We start from the raw sequence: 21,234 nt of genomic DNA, 5'->3' as shown, positions 1-21,234 counted from the left end.
GGAAAGTCAATTAACCTTTATGGATCTTAATTTCTTCTGTAAAATGAAGAGTTTAGGAGCAGCTAGTTGGTGTAGTGGATAAAGCACAAGCCCTGAAGTCAGGAGGATCTAAGTTCAAATCTGCCTTCAGACACTTCACTTAGCTGTGAGACCCTGGGTAAGTCCCTTAACCCCAATTGCCTCAACAACAAAAAAGAAAAAGAAAAAAAAATAAAATAAAATAAAGGGTTTGGAATTGATGGCTACTAAGGCTTTTCCTGTTCTACATATATGATTCTTTCTGTTTCCCAGGATTATAACCATAGAGTCATCCTTGATTCGTTTATCTCCTGTGCACTCCACTTCAAGAGTCATCTTCTTGAATCTATCTTTACAATAAATTTCTCTTAAATGTGTTCCCTTTTCTCATTTACTTAGTCACCACTCTTTAAGAAAATCAGTAACTAAATGGATTAGAATGGGGAGTGAGGCAGGGAAACCCATCAGCAAGATATTGCAATAGTCCAGTATGCCCTAGAATGGCGGAAGTGTTAAAAGAGAGAAGGGGGCTTATTTGAGAGATGTTGCAAAGGTGAAATCTCTCTCCCATCCAAACCCATTTCCACATAAATCCCCAAATAATTTTTCTAAAACACAGGCCTGACTGTTATTCTTATGCTTAAAAAACCTTCAGTGAATGGAAATATATTTAACAACACTGTACATGTATAACTTATATTGCTTACTGTTTTAGTGAGGGGAAGGAAAGGAGAAAAGAATTGGAATTCAAATCTTGTAAAAATGAATGTTGAAAACCATCTTGGGACAGCTAGGTGGCGCAGTGTATAGAGCACCAGCCCTGAAGTGAGGAAGACCTGAATTTAAATCTGACCTCAGACACTTAACATTTCCTAGCTGGTGGCCCTGGACAAGTCACTTAAACCCAGTTGCCTCAGGGGGAAAAAAAGCAAACCATCTTTATGTGTAATTGGGAAAAATAAAATACTATTCCTTCTCACCCTCCGATCAAAGTTTATTGCTGGACACTTCATGTCTTTACACTAATGCAGTATTTCAACATAATTTATTTCCTTTGTAATCCTATATAATTTTCTGAGAAGGTCTGTAGCCTTCATCAGACTGCCAAAGAAAGTCATTGACACAAAAAAAGTTTAAGAGCACATGCTCTAAAATATAAATGATGACAAGTTACTATCTCTTTCAGAGTTCTGTTATTTTAAAAAGAAAACAATACCTAAAGTTAAAATAATATAATATAGAAATTCAGGAATTCTTTAAGTTTTTGGAGGGATTTTAGGGACAGTGGGGAATGTGTCTTTTTAATGCATGAAATCATATGGATCAGATATTTTCTCTTCTTAAACATGAAATCAATTCTACATTCCAAGAGAAAATAAGTATTGGTTGTAGAAGTGTGGGACATGAAAAGAAACTACAACAGAAGAGCAATGGGGAAGAAAAAAGAGCAAATTTGGAAAGGGAAAAGGAAAACATAAAAAAATAGTGGTTAGCATTTTTAACTAGGCAAACATATCTAAGAGAATGACAAGTTTTCAGGCCAAAGACTATAATTCTTCATCTTAATGAAGATCTTTTGGCCTCATGATGAAGTTTGGGGAGGCTGGGATATACTGATGGGAACAAAGATTTTAAGAGATTGATATTGAAACTATAATTTTAGTCTTTTGAGGTCTTTGAAGAAGGAAAATTTAAATGGAAGGACATACCCAGAAAAATTCTGTCCTGTTTTCTTGTGCTTAACTCTATGGCTAATGAAACTGGCTCTCAGTTGTTTGAGATAAACTTTTAACTCCATTCCTCATATTTCTAAGAGCTGTATGCCTGTTGTTAGTATGGTATAAAGGGAAGATAATTGCTTCTAAAGAGTTGAACTCTAGTTCCAGCTTTTATGACATTAAAAAGGTCACTTCTCTGGGTTTCAGTTGATTTCTCTATAACATGAATGATTTAGATTAAATAGTCTCTAAGGTCTTTTTCATCCAGGATCATATTCAGTCAAAGATGAAGAAAAGCTCTTCAGTTTTTTGGTTGCTATGACACAAACACTTCTGGTCCTTAAATCACTATTTGACATTTCAAAAATATATCAGAATAGCATGAGATATCAACATATAGTTGAATTCAAGAAATACTTGATAATTTCCATATCTAGGAATTGAGAGAAATACAAAGTATTACATATATACAGATCCTATGCTCAGGAAGCTAATGGTCTAATAAGACACATATATGATAATAATTTTTAAAATTACATAATGCCTGCATTTGAGAGATACAAAACAAAGGCCTCTGTGAGTTACAAGGAGGAAGGCTGCTACCAAAAGGAGTTGGGAAACACTTCATGGAGAAAATGAAATTTGAGCTGGAGTTTAAAGGATAGGAATTCATCATGCAGTGAAGGAGAGGAAAAATATGAGAGACAAAATAACAGCTTAAGAAAAGACAGAGAGTCAGGAAAATTTGAACCACAATCCAAGATGGCTAGGCACAAAGAAATCCTGAAAATCCCCGGGCCTGTCCTTGAGATCCTGGAATAAAAAAATCCTCAATACCAACTACAAACTAATATGATAGATAAATTGAGGAGGGTAATTTCAGAGGGAAGGCACTAAGATTAATGAGGGAAAAGCTTCTTGATGAAGGGGTGACTTTAGCTGAGACTTGAAGAAAGCTAGGGAAGTCAGGACATAAAGATGAGGAGGAAGAGAATTCTAGGAATGGGGGACTGCCAGGGAAAACACTAGAAGTCAAAGACAGTGTGTTTTGTGCAAGTAACAGCAAGAAAGTCACTGTCAAAGAGTATGAGGTGGGCAATAAGCTGCAATAAGACTAGAAAGGTAGGAAAGGGGGAAGATTATGGAGGGCTTTTATGGACTCATAAAAACGTTTCTAAATCCAAGATTTTAGACAAGGGAGATTAAGCGAATCATAGTTCATTAAGGTATTCTCAGTTATCTTTGGAAGATTATAGGGAACTGAAGAGGTGTTGTAAAACTGGCAGGTTATCAATGTGGCAACTGACAGGTTGTCAATGTGGCAAATGTCATGCTGACAAGGGCAGATGGGCAAATGGTGTCCAGATTTTCAAAAAGAAAAAAAGAGTAGAATTTGGTTAATGAGTATTCAGAAAGGAAAGAACAAAGACTTCTAACATCACAACATGGCTCCATAAAAAGCAGGTGATGACAGACTACTTTAATTTCTTTTATGACACATTTATTAGATAAGATCAGTGGAAAGCAGTTCACCCAAGTACACCTGAATTTCTGCAAACTATCTGACAAAGTTTCTTATGCTATCCTTGTGGACAAATGAAGACATGAGTAAATTAAGAGTCAATTTTGGGCAAAGAGCCAAGATAGTATAGTGGAAGGAAGTAATGCATTTGTGCTCTCACCCACAACTACTTCAGACAGATTTATAAAATACACCAGCCTTGATAAAGAAATCCAGAAAAAAAATCACAATGAGTTCTTTGTCCAACCCACGTCAGCAAATATAGATGTAGATGTCTGGAGATATCAGAGACAGGATCATGGCAGGAGCACACAGTTGAAGGACACTCACTATGTCACTCAATGTATGAAGAGAGGCTGTACACTAGCTCCAAAGAAGATCCCTGATCTACACTAGGAGGTCAGTCTCACACCAGGGCACTTAGATGGGGACAGAACAGTTTTCTTGCCCACTACCATGCTGGGTGATCGAGGATGGAGTAAATGGAGATATATGAACAGGAAGGTCTGGGTAGTGTACTAAAAAAGAAGTTCAGAAGCCAACAGCAGCAGCAGTAGTGTGATTCAGACCTCAGATACAAAGCAGGATCTGACTTCTAGCATCTAACCCAGCCTGCAGAGGAATAATCAAGGCAGGAAACCCAAACCAAAGGGGAGCTTTCCAGCTAGGGGAAGAGTCTAGCAGTAGTAAACCCAAACCCAGTTCAAAGACTTGAGGAACTCAAACTAGGGGGTCAATGATTGGACTTTGTGCTGGATCAAATCCTTTTGGGAACACTAAAATCCTGAAAATCCCCCAGCCTGTCCTTAAGATCTTAGAAAAACACAATTCTCAATTCCCCAAGGAAGCAGCAATAGAACCAGCTATCACTCTCCATCCAGAAGTGTTACAGAGACCAGGCCTAATATCAGGTCTGAAAATCAGGAAGCAAAAAAATTGGCAAACAAAAAAAGAACATCACCAATGGTAGCAGATTGGCTCAAGAAACATACACTGAAAAAAGAAAATTATTCCAGCAAAGCCTCAGAAAAAAAAAAAAAGGGAAAAAAATACAGCTGGGGAATAAATTCAAGTAGATTTCCTGAAAGAGATGAAGCAAGAGTTTTTTTCTTGTTGTTTTTTAAAGAACCTAAATTGGTTGGGGTTTTTTTTTTTCTCTGTGTATAATAAATGGAATGACAGTGCTTGAGGAAATAATGAGAAAAGAAATGAGAGCTATGAAAAAAAGAATTAGAAAAGGAATTAATATATTGGCTAAAAGGTAAAATAAATAAATAAGCAAACAAACAAACAAATAAATGAATGAATGAATGAATGAATTCCCAGTTTCTCAAGCAACACACCCCCTGAAAATCTGAATGGACCAAATAGAAGCCAATGGCTCTGTAAGACAACAAGAAATTTTAAAATAATATCAAAAGTCTGAAAAATTGGAAGAAAATATAAAGCAAAAATGACTCATCTGTAAATCATCATTAGAATTCATAGTGTTTAACTAGACAAAACCTGGAAATGGTTCTGTTATGCCTTAATGATCTTTAGAAAAGAATGGAATGAGAGAGGGAAGAGGAATACACTAGGGATGAGGATGAAGATAAAGAAAAAAGGAAAATTATCTCATAATCAAGATGCACAAGTAAATATTTATACAAATAAAATAGGAGAGCAGGAGAATGTCTGACATGTGAACCTTATTCTCACTTAAATTAGTCAAAAAAAGGAAGACTATATACACACGTACTTTCAACAGAAAAAATAGGAAGGAAAAGAGAGGGAGAATTAGAGGAATGATAGATTAATGGAGGGTTTTGTCCTAAGCAAAACAATCTCAAAGATATACAGAAATATTTATAACTCTTTTTGAGATAGTAAAGGATGGAAATCTGAGGGAGTATGTATAACCTAGAGAATGAAAGAACAAGTTATGGCATACAAGTATGATGGAAAATTAGTGTGCTGAGCTCTTATCAGAGTAATGACCAACCAGGATTCCAGAGGGTTAATTAAGTGGGGAAGAGTTGTACAAGGTCACTATCTCACTTTCCTCTATAAAGCCCTCTGGCCCCAGAGGCTAGATATAACTCAAGATAACTGGTGATGACCCTGAATGCAGGCAGGTCATGGCATCATATTCCTGATGGTCAGAGTCCTTTCTGAGAACAAAGGACAAACAACAACTAGAAGGCTAATTCTGAAACATACCATTCACTTCCTGATAGAGGTGAAAGGACACAGAATACAGAATGAGACAAATTTTTTGGACATAATGTAATTAACTATATATTTGTAATGAGTCTGTTTTTCTTGTATTCTCCATTAGGGAAGGGGACAGGGCAGAATTTGAAAAGGGAGGTGAGAAGGTAGGTCTTAGCTGATGAAAATATAATATCTTTTAAAAATAAATAAAATTGGAAGGGGGCAGCAATAAATTAGATGACTACTAAGGGACCCTAACAAAAAAGTATAATTTACAGCTTGGCTTCCTGGCCTGTTTAAATGCCTGTATCCAACAAGTTGAATGTGCTGGTGTCAACTTGGAAGGAAATCTCGAATGGAGTGCCCCCAAGACTCTACTTTCAGCCATGTGCAGTTTAACAAATGACTTAGATGAAAGTATAAAAGGCATACTTAGTAAAAAGTGGCGTTTTATGACATTTTAAAGTTTGCAAAGCACTTTACATCCATCATTCAAACTTTATAGGAACTTTGTGAAATCAGGTTCTACAGATATTATGATTATTTTACAGAGGAGACAACTGAGGCTTAGAGAAATTAAATAATTCCCTTAGGGTCACATAACTGATAAATGCTTAAAGGATGGGTTCAAATTCAGGTCTTCTTGCCTGAATCCATCATTTTGTCTTTACACTGCACTGTCTCCTCTATTTGTGTATGTGACTAGCTGTGTGATTATGGACAAGTCACTTAATCCCAATTACCTCATTCAAAATAAACAAACAAATAAATAAATAGATGATCTCAATCCACTAGAGCCAAATCTAATAAGATACAATTTAATGGGAATAAATGCAAAGGCCTATTCCTGGGTACAAAAACTCATAAGTACAATATGGGGAAAGTAGGACTGTGCAATAAATACTAGAAGTTTTAATAGGCTATAAATTCAATATAAGTGAGCAGTTTAAATGACAGCCAAAAGAGCTGTGATCTTAGGCTTTGAAACTCAAAGAAATAATGTCTATAATGAAGAATTATATCTATTGTATTCTTTTCTGATCAGAATGTATCTAAAGAATTATGTTCAATTCTGGGCACATATTTCAAGTATGGTATTGACAAACTGGAATGGTTCCAGACCACAATAGTGAGGGGACCCAAGACCATGATATACAGTGACTTGCTGAAGGAAGTGAAACTTTTTCTGATCAGAAAAGATTGATTTAGGAGAGTGCTGATAGTTTTCTTCTAGTATTTGAAGGGGATGTGTTAGAAAATTAAACTTCAATGAACATTTAAGATGAATGGGTAGAAGTTGAAGAGAAGATGATTTAGGCTTGATATAAAGAAAAACTTTCTAAGAAGCAAAAACCCCAAAGAAGAATGAATTGCTTCAAAAGGTAGCCTTTAAACAAAGACTGTATATTCACTTGCTGGATGATATTGTCAAATATTGTTTAAACTACATGACTACCATCGTTGCAACAAACCTTGAAATTCTGAGATCTGAATGGTGGTACTACTAAAATAAACAGAAAAATCAGAACCATATTTAGGAGAAAGATAATATGTTTTGGATATGTTGGATTTGAGTTGGATATCTGGATTGGTTTATACTCTATAGGCAGTTGGAGATGCAAGCCTGGAGTATGGCAGTAAAGGTGGTAGTTGAAGATAAAGGCAAATGACAAAGAGGATGGGAAAGAGACAAATAGTAAAGTTAAGGACAGTTTTTTTGGGATTTCCTAGCTTGGGGAGTGGGTGGGGAGGCAATAATAAGAGAAGAAAGCTTCAAAGAAAACAGAGAGAACCAGGACATTAGATTATCCCAAAGCCAAGAGAAGAGAAAATATCCAGCAGAAAGAGACACTCAACTGTGTGAACTATTAAAGAGAGATTATTGAGGATAAAGATGGAAAGAAGCCACTGGATATGGTGATTTAGAAAGTAAGTGGTTGCATTTGAGAGAACAGCTTCAGTAGCAGGATAGAGGCAGAAGCCCGATTACAAGGACCCAAGGAGAGTCAGCGAACAGGAAATAGAAGCATTAGGGATTGATACATTTTTCAAGTTGAATCATTTGTAAGTAGCATATTTTGATGCTTTTCTCCATGTGGAGCTAGAAAATATGAGAGGCTCAGTAGATACATCAAGTCAATGTATAACTGTGTGTTTGTAACAGTAAATGATTGTAAATTATTCAAACTTGGTTCGAAGAATTATTCTTAAATTACATGAGCAAAGGCAGATAAGCAGGACAATGTATTAGATGCTTTCAAGCTTTTAAGCCAAAAGCATGGCTCTTGGTACTTTCTAGAGAAGAATTAAAAATGAATCTTTGAACATGTGATCTATTGTCTGGACATCATGGATTTTCTTTTGATCTACAGCTTTTTCCATTACTGGTTACAAAGTACCCCTGAAGTCAGGAACAGCTAAATGACACAATGGATAGATCACCAGTCCTGAAGTCAGGAGTACCTGAGTTCAAATCTGGTCTCACACACTTAACCCATACTAGCTGTGTGACACTGGGTAAGTCACTTAACCCCAATTGCCTCGGCAGGGGAAGAAAAACAAAAACAAAAACAAACAAACAAAAAAAAACCTCCTGAAGTCTTGAATTACAAAGTAGCAAGGAGATGGGTATAGCAATCCATTCTTTGATTCATCTCATTCTTAAGTGCAAGTGTTTTTTCAGGCTCTTGAAACAGCTCTGCACTGTCATTCTTAGAACTAGCTGCTGAGATGAAAGAAAGAAAGGCATGGAGATAAAGAAATAGGATTCTAACTTTGATTTCTTTGGCAGCTACCCAGCCTGTATTTCATAGATTTAAAGGTATCAGTTAGTATCGAATTCTGAATACCCAAAAGGTTCAAATTAGAGGGAGAAAAAGGGAAGAAAGAGAGAGACGACACATAACAAAGAGACATAAAAGAAAGACTTGGGCAAGAGGAACATAATCAAGTGAGGAAAAGAAAACAGAAAGCAGAGGCAGAATAACATTCTTAGCCAAATCCTTTTAGATGCTCATAGTTCTGCTATCAATAAACGATCATAGTTTAGTGCCTTGGAATTTCAAGTAATATTTATATATTGCTTTAAGGTTTGTAAAGTAGTGCTTTATAAATATTATCTCATTTTTGCTTCATAACAATGCTGAGAAGTAGGTGCTATTTTCTCCATTTTACAGATAAAAGAATTGACACAGAAGTAAAGTAATTTGTCTAGGGTCATATAGTAAGTATCTGAGATTGGATTTGAACTTGGGCCTTCCTGACTTCAGATCCAGTTGAAACCTTGTTGCCTCCAGTCATATATAATTTGAAAGTAATTAGTTTTTTCCAGTTTTTGAGAAAGGGAAGCTTCTTTAAGGAAGGGATAGCAAAGATAGTTCCATAAATATGAGGACTCTAAGGTGCCAACAAAAAGGCCAGGAACAGGGCTTTATGAAATCCCTTAATTCACTTTTTCTAATCTCTATGGCAACAGAATCTTTAAACTCCCCATGTCACCATTTCTAAAAATACAAATAATTATTGTTGTGTCTTAAAGAAAGATAAAAAAGGGAAAGTAAGCATTGGAAGAAAGCACAAAATTGACAGTGTTGTCTCCATCCAGCAGGTCCAGATTAAAGTTCTGGTTGACTAGGGAAGGAGGGCAAAGAGGAAAGGGAGTCTCTGGTTGGGATAAACTTTTTCTCCTCTGATGACTGGTGAAAATAGTGAGTGATGGGATATGGAGCCAAGATGTCAGAAAGAAGTTAGGAAATTGCCTGAGTTCTCTCCAGTTTTCCCTTAAAAAAAACAATGTTAAATCAAGCCTCCAAACAGATTCTGGTGAAACAGAACTCACAAAAAGATGGACTAAGCAATTTTCTAGCCTTAAAAAACTTAGAAGGTCTTAGAAAGGTCTGTCTCACTTGGGTAAAAGGGAAGCCCAACCCAGCACAAGTGGTATCTAGGCAAGCCATCAGGAGGCTCTTAGTCATTACACAAATCAACAACCAAGTCCCCTTAGTTCTGGATCAGCATTCTACTGGGCCAGAAGGCCAACTATGTAGCCTACAGCCCCATTCCAGAAGACAAAATGCCAGGGTTGGACCGCCCCCACAAAAAGTGTAACTAGGTTAAGCCACCCCAACAAAGCAGGCAAGTTCCCAACACCTGAGACCCTACTGGAGACCCTTGATCCCCCACAAAAGAAGCTTGGAGCAGTGTCTCTGTGCACCAGGAACAGAGTTCAACTATAAAAAAGAGCTAAAAACAGAAAAAAAAGAGCCCTGACCATAGAAAGCTACTATGGTGACAAGGAAGATAAAACAAACCCAGAAGTCTAAAACAATGCCAAAATGCCTACATATAAAGCTTCAAAGGTTTCATACAAAGGAATATGGACTGGCTCAAGCCTAAAAAAATCCTCTGAGAAGAACTCAAAAAGCATTTTAAACATCAAGTAGGAAAAGTAAAACGAAAAACTGGGAAAGGAAATAAGAGTTATACAGGAGAATATTAATTGCTTGGAAAAGGTATCACAAAAACTCACTAAAGAAAACAATTCCTTAAAAAATAGAATTGTCCAAATGGAAAAAAAAATCCACTGAAGGAAACAACTCCTTTAAAGATAGAATTGGCAAAATGGAAAAGGAGGTACAAAAGCTAACTGAAGAAAATAATTCCCTAAAAATCAGATTTGGGCAAGGAGAAGCTAATGACTCTGTGAGACATCAAGAATCAGTCAAATAAAATCAAAAGAAAGAAAGAATATAAGAAAATGTAAAATATCTAAGTGTTAAAACAACCGACCTGGAAAATAGATCCAGGAGAGATAATTTAAAAATTATTGGACTACATGAAAGCCATGATCAAAAAAAGATCCTGGATAGCAACTTTCAAGAAATTATCAAGAAAAACTTCTCTGATACTATAGAACCAGAAGAAAATACTCATTGAAAAAAATCTATCAATCACCTCCCAAAAGAGATCACAAAATGAAAACTCAAAATGTACCCAAATGAAAATGAAACCCAAAATGAAAACTGAGTATAATTTGTCAAGGAAAAGATGTATATACAATGAAATAGGGGGCTTTCAAATTTTCTTGGTGAAAATACCAGAGTTGAACAGAAATTTCATTCTTCAAATATAAGACTCAAGAGAAACATAAAAAGTAAATAGAAAAGGTAAAAAACATGTTATTCAATAAGATTAAATTGTTTACATCCCTATGGGGAAGGTGATATTTGTCTTGAGAATTGTACCTCTATAAAGGCAGTTCCAAGGAGTATACACAGATAGAGGGCATGAATATAAGTTAACTTTAATATGATAATGTAAAAAAAATTTTTTTTAAGAAATTAGCAATATCAAAAATGAAAGGGGTCAATTCACGACCAATGAAGAAGAAATTAAAGCAATAATTAGAAGCTATTTTGCCCAACTATATGCCAATAAATCTGACAATCTATGTGTGAAATGGATGAATATTTACAAAATTATAAATTACCCAGATTAACAGAAGATGAAATAAAAATGCTTAAATAATCCCATTTTGAAAAAAATAAATTGAACAAGCCATAAATGAAGTCTCTCAGGAAAAATCTCCAGAGCCAGATGGATTTACAAGTGCAAAATATTTAAAGATATTTAAATGAATTCCAATACTAAATACTAAAGTGTTTGTAAAAATAGATGAAGGAGTCCTTCCGAATTCCTTTTATGATAGAGATATATGTTGATACTGAAAATAAGAAAAGCTAAAACAGATAAAGAAAAATGTAGACCATTTTTCCCAGTGAACAAAAAATTTAAATAAAATATTAGAAAGAGATTACAGCAGTTTATCACAAAAATAGCACACTATGATCAGGTGGGATTTATACTAGGAATGCAAGGATGGTTCAATATTAGGAAATTATCAGCATAATTAACCATATCAATAACAAAACTAAACAGAAATCATAAGATGTTTTTAATAGAAGCAAAAAAAGCTTTTGACAAAATACAGCACCCATCTCTATTAAAAAACCACTAGAGAGCATAGAAATAAATGGAGTTTTCCTTAAAATGATAAGCAATATCTATTTAAAACCAATAATAAACATTATGTATGTAATGGAAATAAGCTAGAAGCATTCCCTATAAGATCAGGGATAAAATAATCCATTATCACTATTATTATCCAATACTAGAAATGTGAAGTTTAGCAATAAGAGAAGAAAAAGAAAATGAAGGAATTAGAATTGGCAATGAGGAAACAAAACTATCATTCACAGATATGATTGTACACTTAGAGAATCCTAGAGAATCAACAAAAAAATCTACTTGAAAAAAATGAACAAAAGTTAGCAAAGTTGCAAGATATAAAATAAACTCATGTAAATCATCATCATTTCTACATATTATCAACAATATATAGATATGATATGTTTCTTTTTTGGACAGCAGCAAGAGATAGAAAGAGGAATCCCATTTAAAATAACTGTGGACAATATAAAGTATTTGGGAGTCTACCTCCAAGACAAACGCAGGAACTATATGAATACAATTATAAAACACTTTTCACAGAAATAAAGTCAGATCTAAAAAATTGTAAAAATAACAATTGCTCATGTATGTTGAGTTAAAGTAATAAAAAGTAACAAAAATGAAAATTCTACCTAACTTAATTTACTTATTTAGTGACATACCAATCAAACTATAAAAAAATTGTTTTACAGAGCTAGAAAAAAATAATAATAAAATTCATCTGGAAGAACAAAATATCAAGAATATCAAGGGAATTAATAAAAAAAATGCAAAGGAAGGTGGCTTAGCCATACTACAAAACTATATTATAAAGCACCAATCATCAGAACTATTTGGTACTGGCTAAGAAACAGTGATGGATCAGTGGAATGGATTAGATTCATAAGACACAGTAGTCAATAGCTATAGTAATTTACTTTTTGATAAATCTAAAGACTCCAGCTTCTGGGATAAGACTCACTATTAGACAAAAACTGCTGGAAAACTGGAAAACAGTATGGCAAAAAGCTAGGCATAGATAACATCTCACATCCTATATCAAGATAAAGTCAAAAAAGTCAATAATTTAGATGATAAGCAATTTAGGAGAATAAGGAATAGTTTTTCTGTCAAAAGAATGAAGAAGGGAAGAATTTATAGCCAAACAACACACAGAGAACATTATGAAATGCAAAAATGAATAATTTTGATTACATCAAATTACAAAGATTTTGTGCAAACAAAACCATTATAACCAAGATTACTAGGAAACAGAAAGCTGGGAAACAATTTTTACAGTGTTTCTGATAAAGGCTTTATTTATCAAATGTATAGGGAATTGAGTCAAATTTATAAAAATTCAAGTCATTCCCCAATTGAAAAGTGGTCAAAAGATATAAATAGGAAGCTTTCAGATGAAGAAGTTTTTTTTTTAAAGCTTTACCACCATTTAATTATGAATAATTTACAAATGACTCTAGCATATTAGTTTTCATACAAAATCCATTTAAGTTACCAGTGTATGTTACAGTACCACATCCCATCAGCCATGGGCACAGGTGATTCCCTGCTCTGCCAGAGATGGGCTAAATTCATTTTCAGGGGAAACCAAAGTTTGCCCAAGCAATACCCAAATTGGAAGAGTGTGAAGACAGGAAGGAAGGCACCATAGGGTTAAAATCCATTCAAGAGAGTTGCAGTTGTCTCAGTATTCTGTTCCTATCAAATACCCCATCCCCCTACCCCAAACTGGCCCTACCAAATAAGTTAGGACCAATCCTTTGACCTCACTGGCAAAAAAGCATTCAGCAAGTAACCTCTCAAGCCAGATATCTTCATATATAGGAGAAAGTATTTCCCTAGAAGAAAACAAACTCCTCAGTCTGAGAATGTCCCTCTGTTGGAAGAAAAACCTGGGAAGACTTGCATGAACTCACTCTTAGAAAAGTGGGACGACCCAGTACAGTCTATAAAATAGTCACAATATTGTAAAGAAAATCAACTGTGAAAGGCAGGAATGCTTGGCACCACAACGACCCACAACAATTCTTGGCACTCATAATGAAACTTGCCATCCACCTCCCGACAGAGAGAGGGTACACTCAGGAGTAGATTGAAGTATATTTTCTTCTCTTTTCTTAGCTTTTTTTTTTGGGGGGGGGAAGAGGAGGGAGCATGGGAGGAGAGCCTGGCTACAGTGGAAAGGTGTTTTGTATGACTAGACCTATTTGTAAGGGTTCTATTTTCCTTGCCTTCTCAATGGGGGAATGGGGCTGTGAGGGGAGAAAGAGAATTTGGAACTGCAAATAAAATTGAATTGCCAACTTTTCCATTTGATGAATTTGCTAATGATTGGGCAATTTGGAGACCCTGACAAAGCCCTCAAAGGGTACCACTGAGCTTGAGTCATCAGGATAGCCATAATGCACCTCTGAGATCTCATCTGGCTGATGGTGGGCAAACATCAGATGAAGAAATTAAAATGATTTATAGTCATGTTGACAGACAAGGAAAATGATAGATGTTGGAGATGTGGGAAAATTAGAACATTAATATCTTGTTGGTGGAATTTTGAATTGACTCAACCATCCTGGAGAGGAATTTGGAACTATGCCGAAAGAGTTATAAAATTGCATACCCTTTGATCTATCAATACCACTACTAGGTCTGTATCCAAAGAAGACCATTAAAAAGGAGAAAAGACCCACATGTACAAAAATATTTATTGCAACTTTTTTTGTGGTAGCAAAGAATTAGAAATTAAGAGAATACTCATCAATTGGGGAATGACTGAACAAGTTTTGGAACATGAATATAATGGGATACTATTGTGCTACAAGAAATTATGAACAGGCGGATTCCAGAAAAACATGGACTTACATAAACTGATGCTGAGTGAATTAAACAGAACCAGGAGGATATTGTGCAGAGTAACAGAAACTTTGTGAGATGATCAGCTATGATAAACTTAGCTCTTCTCAGCATTACAATGATACAAGACAATTCCAAAGGACTAATGACAGAAAATGCAATTCATATAGAGAAAGAATTGTGGAGCACAGATTGAAGAATACTAGTTTCACTTTTTTATTATTGTCTTGTTTTTTTCTTTCTTGTGGTTTTTCCCTTTTGTTCTGATTATTCTTTCACAACATGACTAATAGGGAAATGTGTTTAATATGATTGTACATGTATAGCCTATATCGGATTGCTTGCTGTCTTGAGGAAGGGAGAGGAAAGAGGAGTTAGAACTTGAAATCTTTCAAAATGAATGCTGAAAACTATCTGTACATGTAATTGTGGGGGAAAGTACTATTAAGTGCAAAAAAACAATGGTGAATAGTAAATGCAGGAGATAAAAGGTTCTGCCTTTGTCTTTATGTAGACATACTCTGATATGACTGACAAACATAATTGGTTGAATGGCACATACAACAGTACAGGAAGCTTTTCCTCATGTTTATTACACTGGTAAGTACAGACAACACTAAAAGTGTCAATTTTCTGGGGAAAGATATAGGAAAACTAAAATTTTAGTCTTAAATTTTAACATTGAAATGAAACAAAGAATTAATTTTTCATAGTTTTGAAAATGGATCAGTGATTGTTATCACTGTTATGTAAATCAAGGACCCTTTTTTCCTCTTTAATTTTCAACAGCTAGATAAATCAAAATTACATACCCTCTACCTTCAGGAGAAAAAACTCCAAAAGGTCAGGGTTATGCTGCATATTTCTCTCTCTTCTTCTTCTTCTTTTTTTTATTTATTTTTTATTTATTTGTTTTTTTTTTTTTTTTTTTGCTGAGGCAATTGAGGTTAAGTGAAACTTGTCCAGGGTCACACAGCTAGGAAGTATTAAGTGTCTGAGATTAGATTTGAACTTGGGTCCTTCCTAAATTCAAGACTGGTTCTCTATCTACTGCTCTATCTACCTGCTCCATGCTGCATATTTCTAACAGTTAGTGAGATAAATGTAAAGACAAATTAGCATTATAATGGTTATATATATTTTTTCTTGTTTTGAAAAATCCAAATTGGGTTTTCTTAATGGACACAAGTTGTATTTTTTTATTCTATTGTTCATGTATATGTATAAATGTATCTATATTTATTACACAAAATACATAGAACCATATTTACTTTAAGGGGTGAATCCAGTAAATATTGACCCTGATCATTTAAAAAAAAAAAAAGGATATCAAAACAAGAATATGTTTCTTCTGTCAGCTTGAGAGTTAGTATTTAACTTTTTTATCTTTATTTTTCAGCTTCAAGTTGGAAAATTTCCAACTAAAATTGTATACTGTGGTTTTTATTATAAAAATGGAGAAGTTACCATCCTGAAAAATCACAGAAGTCTTAATGAAATATCAGAAAAAAAGGAATCACTATTAACATTGTTGAGGTAATCAGAATTAAGTAATTTGTCCAGAAACACAAACCTAGTAAGTGTCTCTAGGCCCCATTTGAACTCAAGTTCTCCTGAATTCAGGGTCTGTGCTCCATCTATTACCTAGCTGCCCCTACCATTAACTTTTAATATTTGTGGGGGGAGGGGTGCCAGGCATGGAAGCTAGATCCATTATGAATTGTAGTGGTAGAATTCACAAGAAGCCCACAGGATGGAGGCTTGGCCCCCTAAGAGATGAATGGTTAAATTTCTCCGAAAGTACTCCTAAGATCAAGCACAAAAAAAGGTGAAAAAGAACTGATGAGACTAGAGATAAGAAAAGGAGAAGTCTAGGAAGTACACAAGGACTTTCATAGAATTAATACGAGCAATAGTAGCCTCACAATAGGCCAGGGAATAATTTGCCAGGCAAAAATCACTTAGCCGGGCATAGCACTGTGTCGGAGGAATATGAAATTTTTGGATATCCATTCAAAAGATCAAGTCATCCCTTTAGGAGTTTCTATAATGCTTTATCTCTATTTCCTTCCTCTTTTCATAGGAAAAGGGTGAATTGGAAGTGGGAATATCCTTCGTACAGAGATAGGTACACAAAGTTTATTTGTTTTCTTTTATTTATTACTTCCCATTTCTTAATAATCAGAGACATTTTTAACAGTGCCTGACAAATAGAAGACACAATAAATAATTGTTGACTAGTTTGCTTCTCTAGGAAATTCCTCAAGGCACAGCACATTAACAAAAAATAGTATGTCTCTGATTTAAACTTTTGACCAACTATTTATCATCATTTCTTTCAGTCTTTTCCCTTTGTATACTCACTGCTACAAAGTAAGTACTTAATAATGCTTATTGATTTATTGATAGCCTCAATATTTAAAGAATAAGATCACTTTTCTGTCAAAATTCAAGTAATTAAATATGAAAGATATTTATTTCAAGTAATTGCTTTTGGCCCTCCCTAAAGAGACCAACCCCAGAAATTTCCAGAGAAAGCACATCAATATAGTCTACCTAGGACAAGATTCTAGGAAAGAACAAGAGGATTCCCCTAGCTATGGACTTTAGAGAGGTGGTAAGTTCATGGTGAGTTCAGCTGAAAGTTTTTACCCAATTTCGGTGTCAGAGGCAGTATAAATACACTAGAAAACATTCAGGTTAAGCCCACCATAGATATGCACTAACAGTTGATTGCATTTCTCTTGGTTCTAGGCCTTTCATCTATGTCCAACCCTTAGCACAGTGACTGGCATATAGTAAACGCTTAATAAATGATTGACTGATAGGATCCCGACTTGTAAAACTTTCTAGTAAGTACAGTTTGTAATGGCACAGTAAACTCTTTCTCCACTCTCCACCCAATCCCCACCGTGGGACTGGGGTAAAGAAGGAGATGGAGGGGGCGGAAGAAGAAGGGGGCTACACAGTATGCAAGTGGGGAAGGTGGAAATAAGAGAAGGAATCAAACACTTAAACTGCTTTATGCCAGGGAGATTGGTTGGACGTGTTTCAACCTGGCATCTCCCGGTGAAGAACAAAAGCGATTGGGGCCAAGAAGTAGAAAGAGGGCAAGGAAAAAAGACTGAATGGGGAAAGGAGACAAGAAATGTGGGGGTGGAAGTGAGGGTGCTGGTGGTAGGGGGGTGTAATAGCAACTGCCCTCCCTAGATCTTGTTTTTTTTTTTTTTTTTTTTTTTCTCGGAAAAACAAGTTCCCAAACGACCATGGGGCCCCTTCTTGCACAGCGAGCGCTATTCCAAACGCGGCCCCGGGTGGGGAATGTGGGAGGGGGTGCCACGTTGGGTGCCCATCTCGCGCCTCTCGACGTCCGGACAGCAGCTGGGACTCAGTTCTCCTCCCTCTCCCCGCCCCTCACCTAGACCCAGCGGCCAGCCCTCCGGGCACCGCTACCCGACCAGCAGGTGAGGGTGCGCCCCTCCTGCCTCGATGTCAGCTTACCTGTGAGTAGAGGGTCCTCGGCAGAAGCCATGGAGGTGGGGTAGGGGCGCGCCAGGACCAGCTCGGGGCTAAGGAGCCCGCCGGGAAATGGGGAAGCGTGGGCAAAGGGGCGAAAGGAGAATGGGAGGAAAACCGGGAAGGGCAAGGATGGAAACTCCGACTTTCCCGGGTCGGTGTGATAAAAACACGCCAACTCCTCCTCCTGCTGCTGTCTTCGCTGCCTTCTTCCTTGTACTCACTTCCTGCTTGGGCATGAAGAGGAGCCCCCTCTGTGCGTGTGTCTAGCTCCCTCCCCTCCGTAGGTTCCGAGCTGAGGTGGGGGCTCCCCTCGGCTCTCCCTGCCTGCTGGCGCTCCGGCCCCTCGGCCGCCTGCCCTCTTCGCCCGCTGCAGCCGCGCGCGTCCGCTGCCCGCTCCGGACGCCCCTTATGTCGCAGCCGCTGCCCGAAGCCTCTAGGGCCGATCTCGCAATTGCCTCAAGTCGCTGCCGCTCGGGACCGGGCTTCTCGATTTGTACCATAAACCAGATGATTAACCTTAGCCAACGGTAGCCGTAGTCCCACTATATTCAGGCAGACGGCAGTAAACTTTACTGGATGCTACCCTAGTGAGGACCCCAGAGCTACCTGTGTGCAACAGGAGTGATTTGTGATATATACGGTAGTCTGATATTTAAGCAATTTCCTGATCTTTATGTAGACGGGACTCTGATGCATGATAGTACATGCTAATAATTTCTATTTTGATTTTTTTCTTTTTTGCATTAGTCATTACCTGACCTCCCCCGGGGAAGTACTACAACAAAGAGAATGAAAAGATGATTCTCATTGCAAAACTCATTAGCAGCACCAAGGCCTTTTGCTGAAGTAGTTACTGTGAATTATTGTTTAATTCTTATAAGGAAGTTTAGAATTTAATTTATAATGACCAACAAATATAAAGTTGGAAGCAACCTCAGAGGATCTAATTCAATATCTTCATTTTTTGGATAAAGAAACAGATTGCGATGGGTAACGAGACATACCCAAAGTAACACAGGTAGAAAGGGTCCTAAAGCTAAGACTTTAAAGGGATTCCTTCTTAGGCAGGCAAGTCCTGACCCCTCACCTCACCTCCTGCAATGTTTTTTAGCTTCCTTCAAAGTTCAGCTCCTACATGAAAGCCCATCTTCATCTCCCCAATATAGACCCCAGTTGCTAATACTCTTCTAATGAAAATTATCTTGTATATAGTTTGTATTTAATTTTCTACAAACATGTAAAATAAAATGTAAACTCTTGGAGAGCATAGACTGATTATTGGCTTTTTACCACACAAAGCATTTATAAATATTTGCTGAATTGATTCAAATCAGTATATTTTGGTCTGCACCTATTGGTATAGAATCTCCATGTAGAAATTTCCCATAACTTGCATTTTTAAAGTTGCCTGAGGTATGAGAGGTTAACTAATTTACCCAGGGTCACAAAGCTAGCATCAAAAGTTTACAGACAAAACTTGTACACAGGTCTTCCTAAGTACAAGATTGGCTATATATCTGTTAAAATCTACTACTGAAAGACATAGGTAGATAGAGAGACAGACAGATGGACACATACATATTTGTGAATGTATGTGAATGTAAATGTAAATAATCTATTCTATTATATGTGTTTTTATGTATACATAAATATATTTCCAAGAACTAATAAAACCAATTATTAATCACAAAGCTTCCACACACATGTGGTAACATTGAAATAAGTAGAAGTTTGGAAGAATTGTAAAATTCTCTAAATATTTAGGAAGAAAAGAATGAAATTGACTATAAGTAAGTAATTTCTTGTTCTTTACCACAAGAAATTGTTTACAAAGGATGAACACTGCCTAAAAATTGAACTTGTATCATTTGTAGCAATGTATGGTGTTGTTAATGTCTAACATATTTACTAAGTACATATTTAATATTAATCACAAGCATTTATCAAATACTTGATATGTGCTAGTCATTGACCCAATCGAATAGTCTAACCTACTCAAAAATAATCAGCAAAAGATTGACATACCGTCTTGGTGCCTAGGGGTTAACTTTCTATTTAGCCCAGGCTGCTTTGTAGTACTGAGGCCCATATCACTCTTGAAGATGTCTTCTTAAGTCTCATAAATGTTCCATGAATGAAACAATATATTAATCGAAGAAATGAGGCTTTAAAACTGGAACATATCTTCTGTGTAGGGAAAATAAAACAGCCTAGATGAAATGTCTCTGGGGAAACTGTGGGTAGGAGGACAAATTTCCTTTCCCTCTAACCTATGATGGAAAGGGAAATTTTTAAAATGGGTATTTTCTATTGTTGACCATTTGGGGAGTTTGTGTTGTGGTTCTGCTTTTCTCATAAAGAGGCTAATTTCTGAGATCAATCAGCCAGAACTACTTCTAATCAATTCAGAAGATCTTGCCATCAGTGCAACCTCAGCAGACGCCCAGAAACTTTTTTGTGTTGCCTTGACATACAACTATCAACCTCTAAAAACAAAGATTTTGTAACAGAAACCTCAAACCTTGGACTAGTATTTCACTTATTGCTAACTCTGTTGCCATATTATGTCAAATAGAGATTGGTAAGGGGTGGGGGATGGTTAGTGATTTTTTTTTTTTAAATGAAGATTGGATCAAGGTCAAACCTTACTGTTTCCAATTCCCTCTGATTCCTGTTAATTTCCTCAAGATCTCAGTACCACCATTAAAAAAAAAAATGAAATGCATATAAAATGTGTGATAATTAAACTGCCACGTGGCTTACTATGAAAGAAGAATGAATAACACATATTTACTTGGGGAAAACATATACTAAAATTGAAATAATTTTTAAAATTCACAAAACAGTGAAAGTTCAAGAGGAGACAGCCAAGCAGGATAACTGTGAAATTGATGTTTGAATTTTTTATATATATTTTACAAATAAATATATGACAGAGCAGAAGTTCTCAACTTGAGGTCTGTGGACTTAGGTTTTTTCCTTAGGATATTTTGACAACTGTATTTCAGTATAATTTATTTTCTTTATAATCCTCTGTATTTATTTCATATACCTAAAAGCATCCATAGATTTTACTAGACTACCAAAGAAGTCCATTATATACAAAAAGTTAAGGAGCCTTACACAAATAAAGATTCATAATTTCATATGTACTCTTTCTGTTCTTTGTATATGGAGACGTTCATATTGGTCAAATTTAGACTAAATTAAAAAAAAAAAGAACAAAGTGATAGAAATCATTGCAAAAATAAAATACTGTGTACACATACCTAGTAACTATCTTCACTTTTCCTTGAGAAAACTAAAAATGAACAAAACAATCAATCAATGCAAAGAAATTTCCCTGAATCTAAATCTCTAATCCACTAGGATTTCCTAAGAATTTTTGTTTGTTTGTTTTTT

The 21,234-nt window shown here is 36.0% G+C and overlaps 1 protein-coding gene across 4 annotated transcripts in view; it reads right to left on the bottom strand.

Annotated features, from left to right (window-relative positions):
• The window catches only part of EDARADD (EDAR associated via death domain), a 98,512-nt gene extending 78,323 nt beyond the window's left edge, over positions 1 to 20,189 (bottom strand). The window contains exon 1 of one of the 4 annotated variants that reach the window (XM_074262469.1): positions 19,858 to 20,189. In XM_074262469.1, coding sequence (XP_074118570.1) covers positions 19,858 to 19,921 — 64 coding nt within the window. In that variant the 5' untranslated portion in view covers positions 19,922 to 20,189. Of the gene's footprint in view, positions 1 to 17,814; positions 18,887 to 19,857 lie in introns of those variants that run through there. The other 3 variants (XM_074262471.1, XM_074262470.1, XM_074262473.1) reach the window with 3 other exon arrangements.
• Positions 20,190 to 21,234: the final 1,045 nt, after the last annotated feature.

Source organism: Sminthopsis crassicaudata, chromosome 4, assembly GCF_048593235.1.
Source record: "Sminthopsis crassicaudata isolate SCR6 chromosome 4, ASM4859323v1, whole genome shotgun sequence".
Classification (NCBI taxonomy): domain Eukaryota; kingdom Metazoa; phylum Chordata; class Mammalia; order Dasyuromorphia; family Dasyuridae; genus Sminthopsis; species Sminthopsis crassicaudata.
This window is presented reverse-complemented; position numbering and strand designations above follow the sequence as displayed.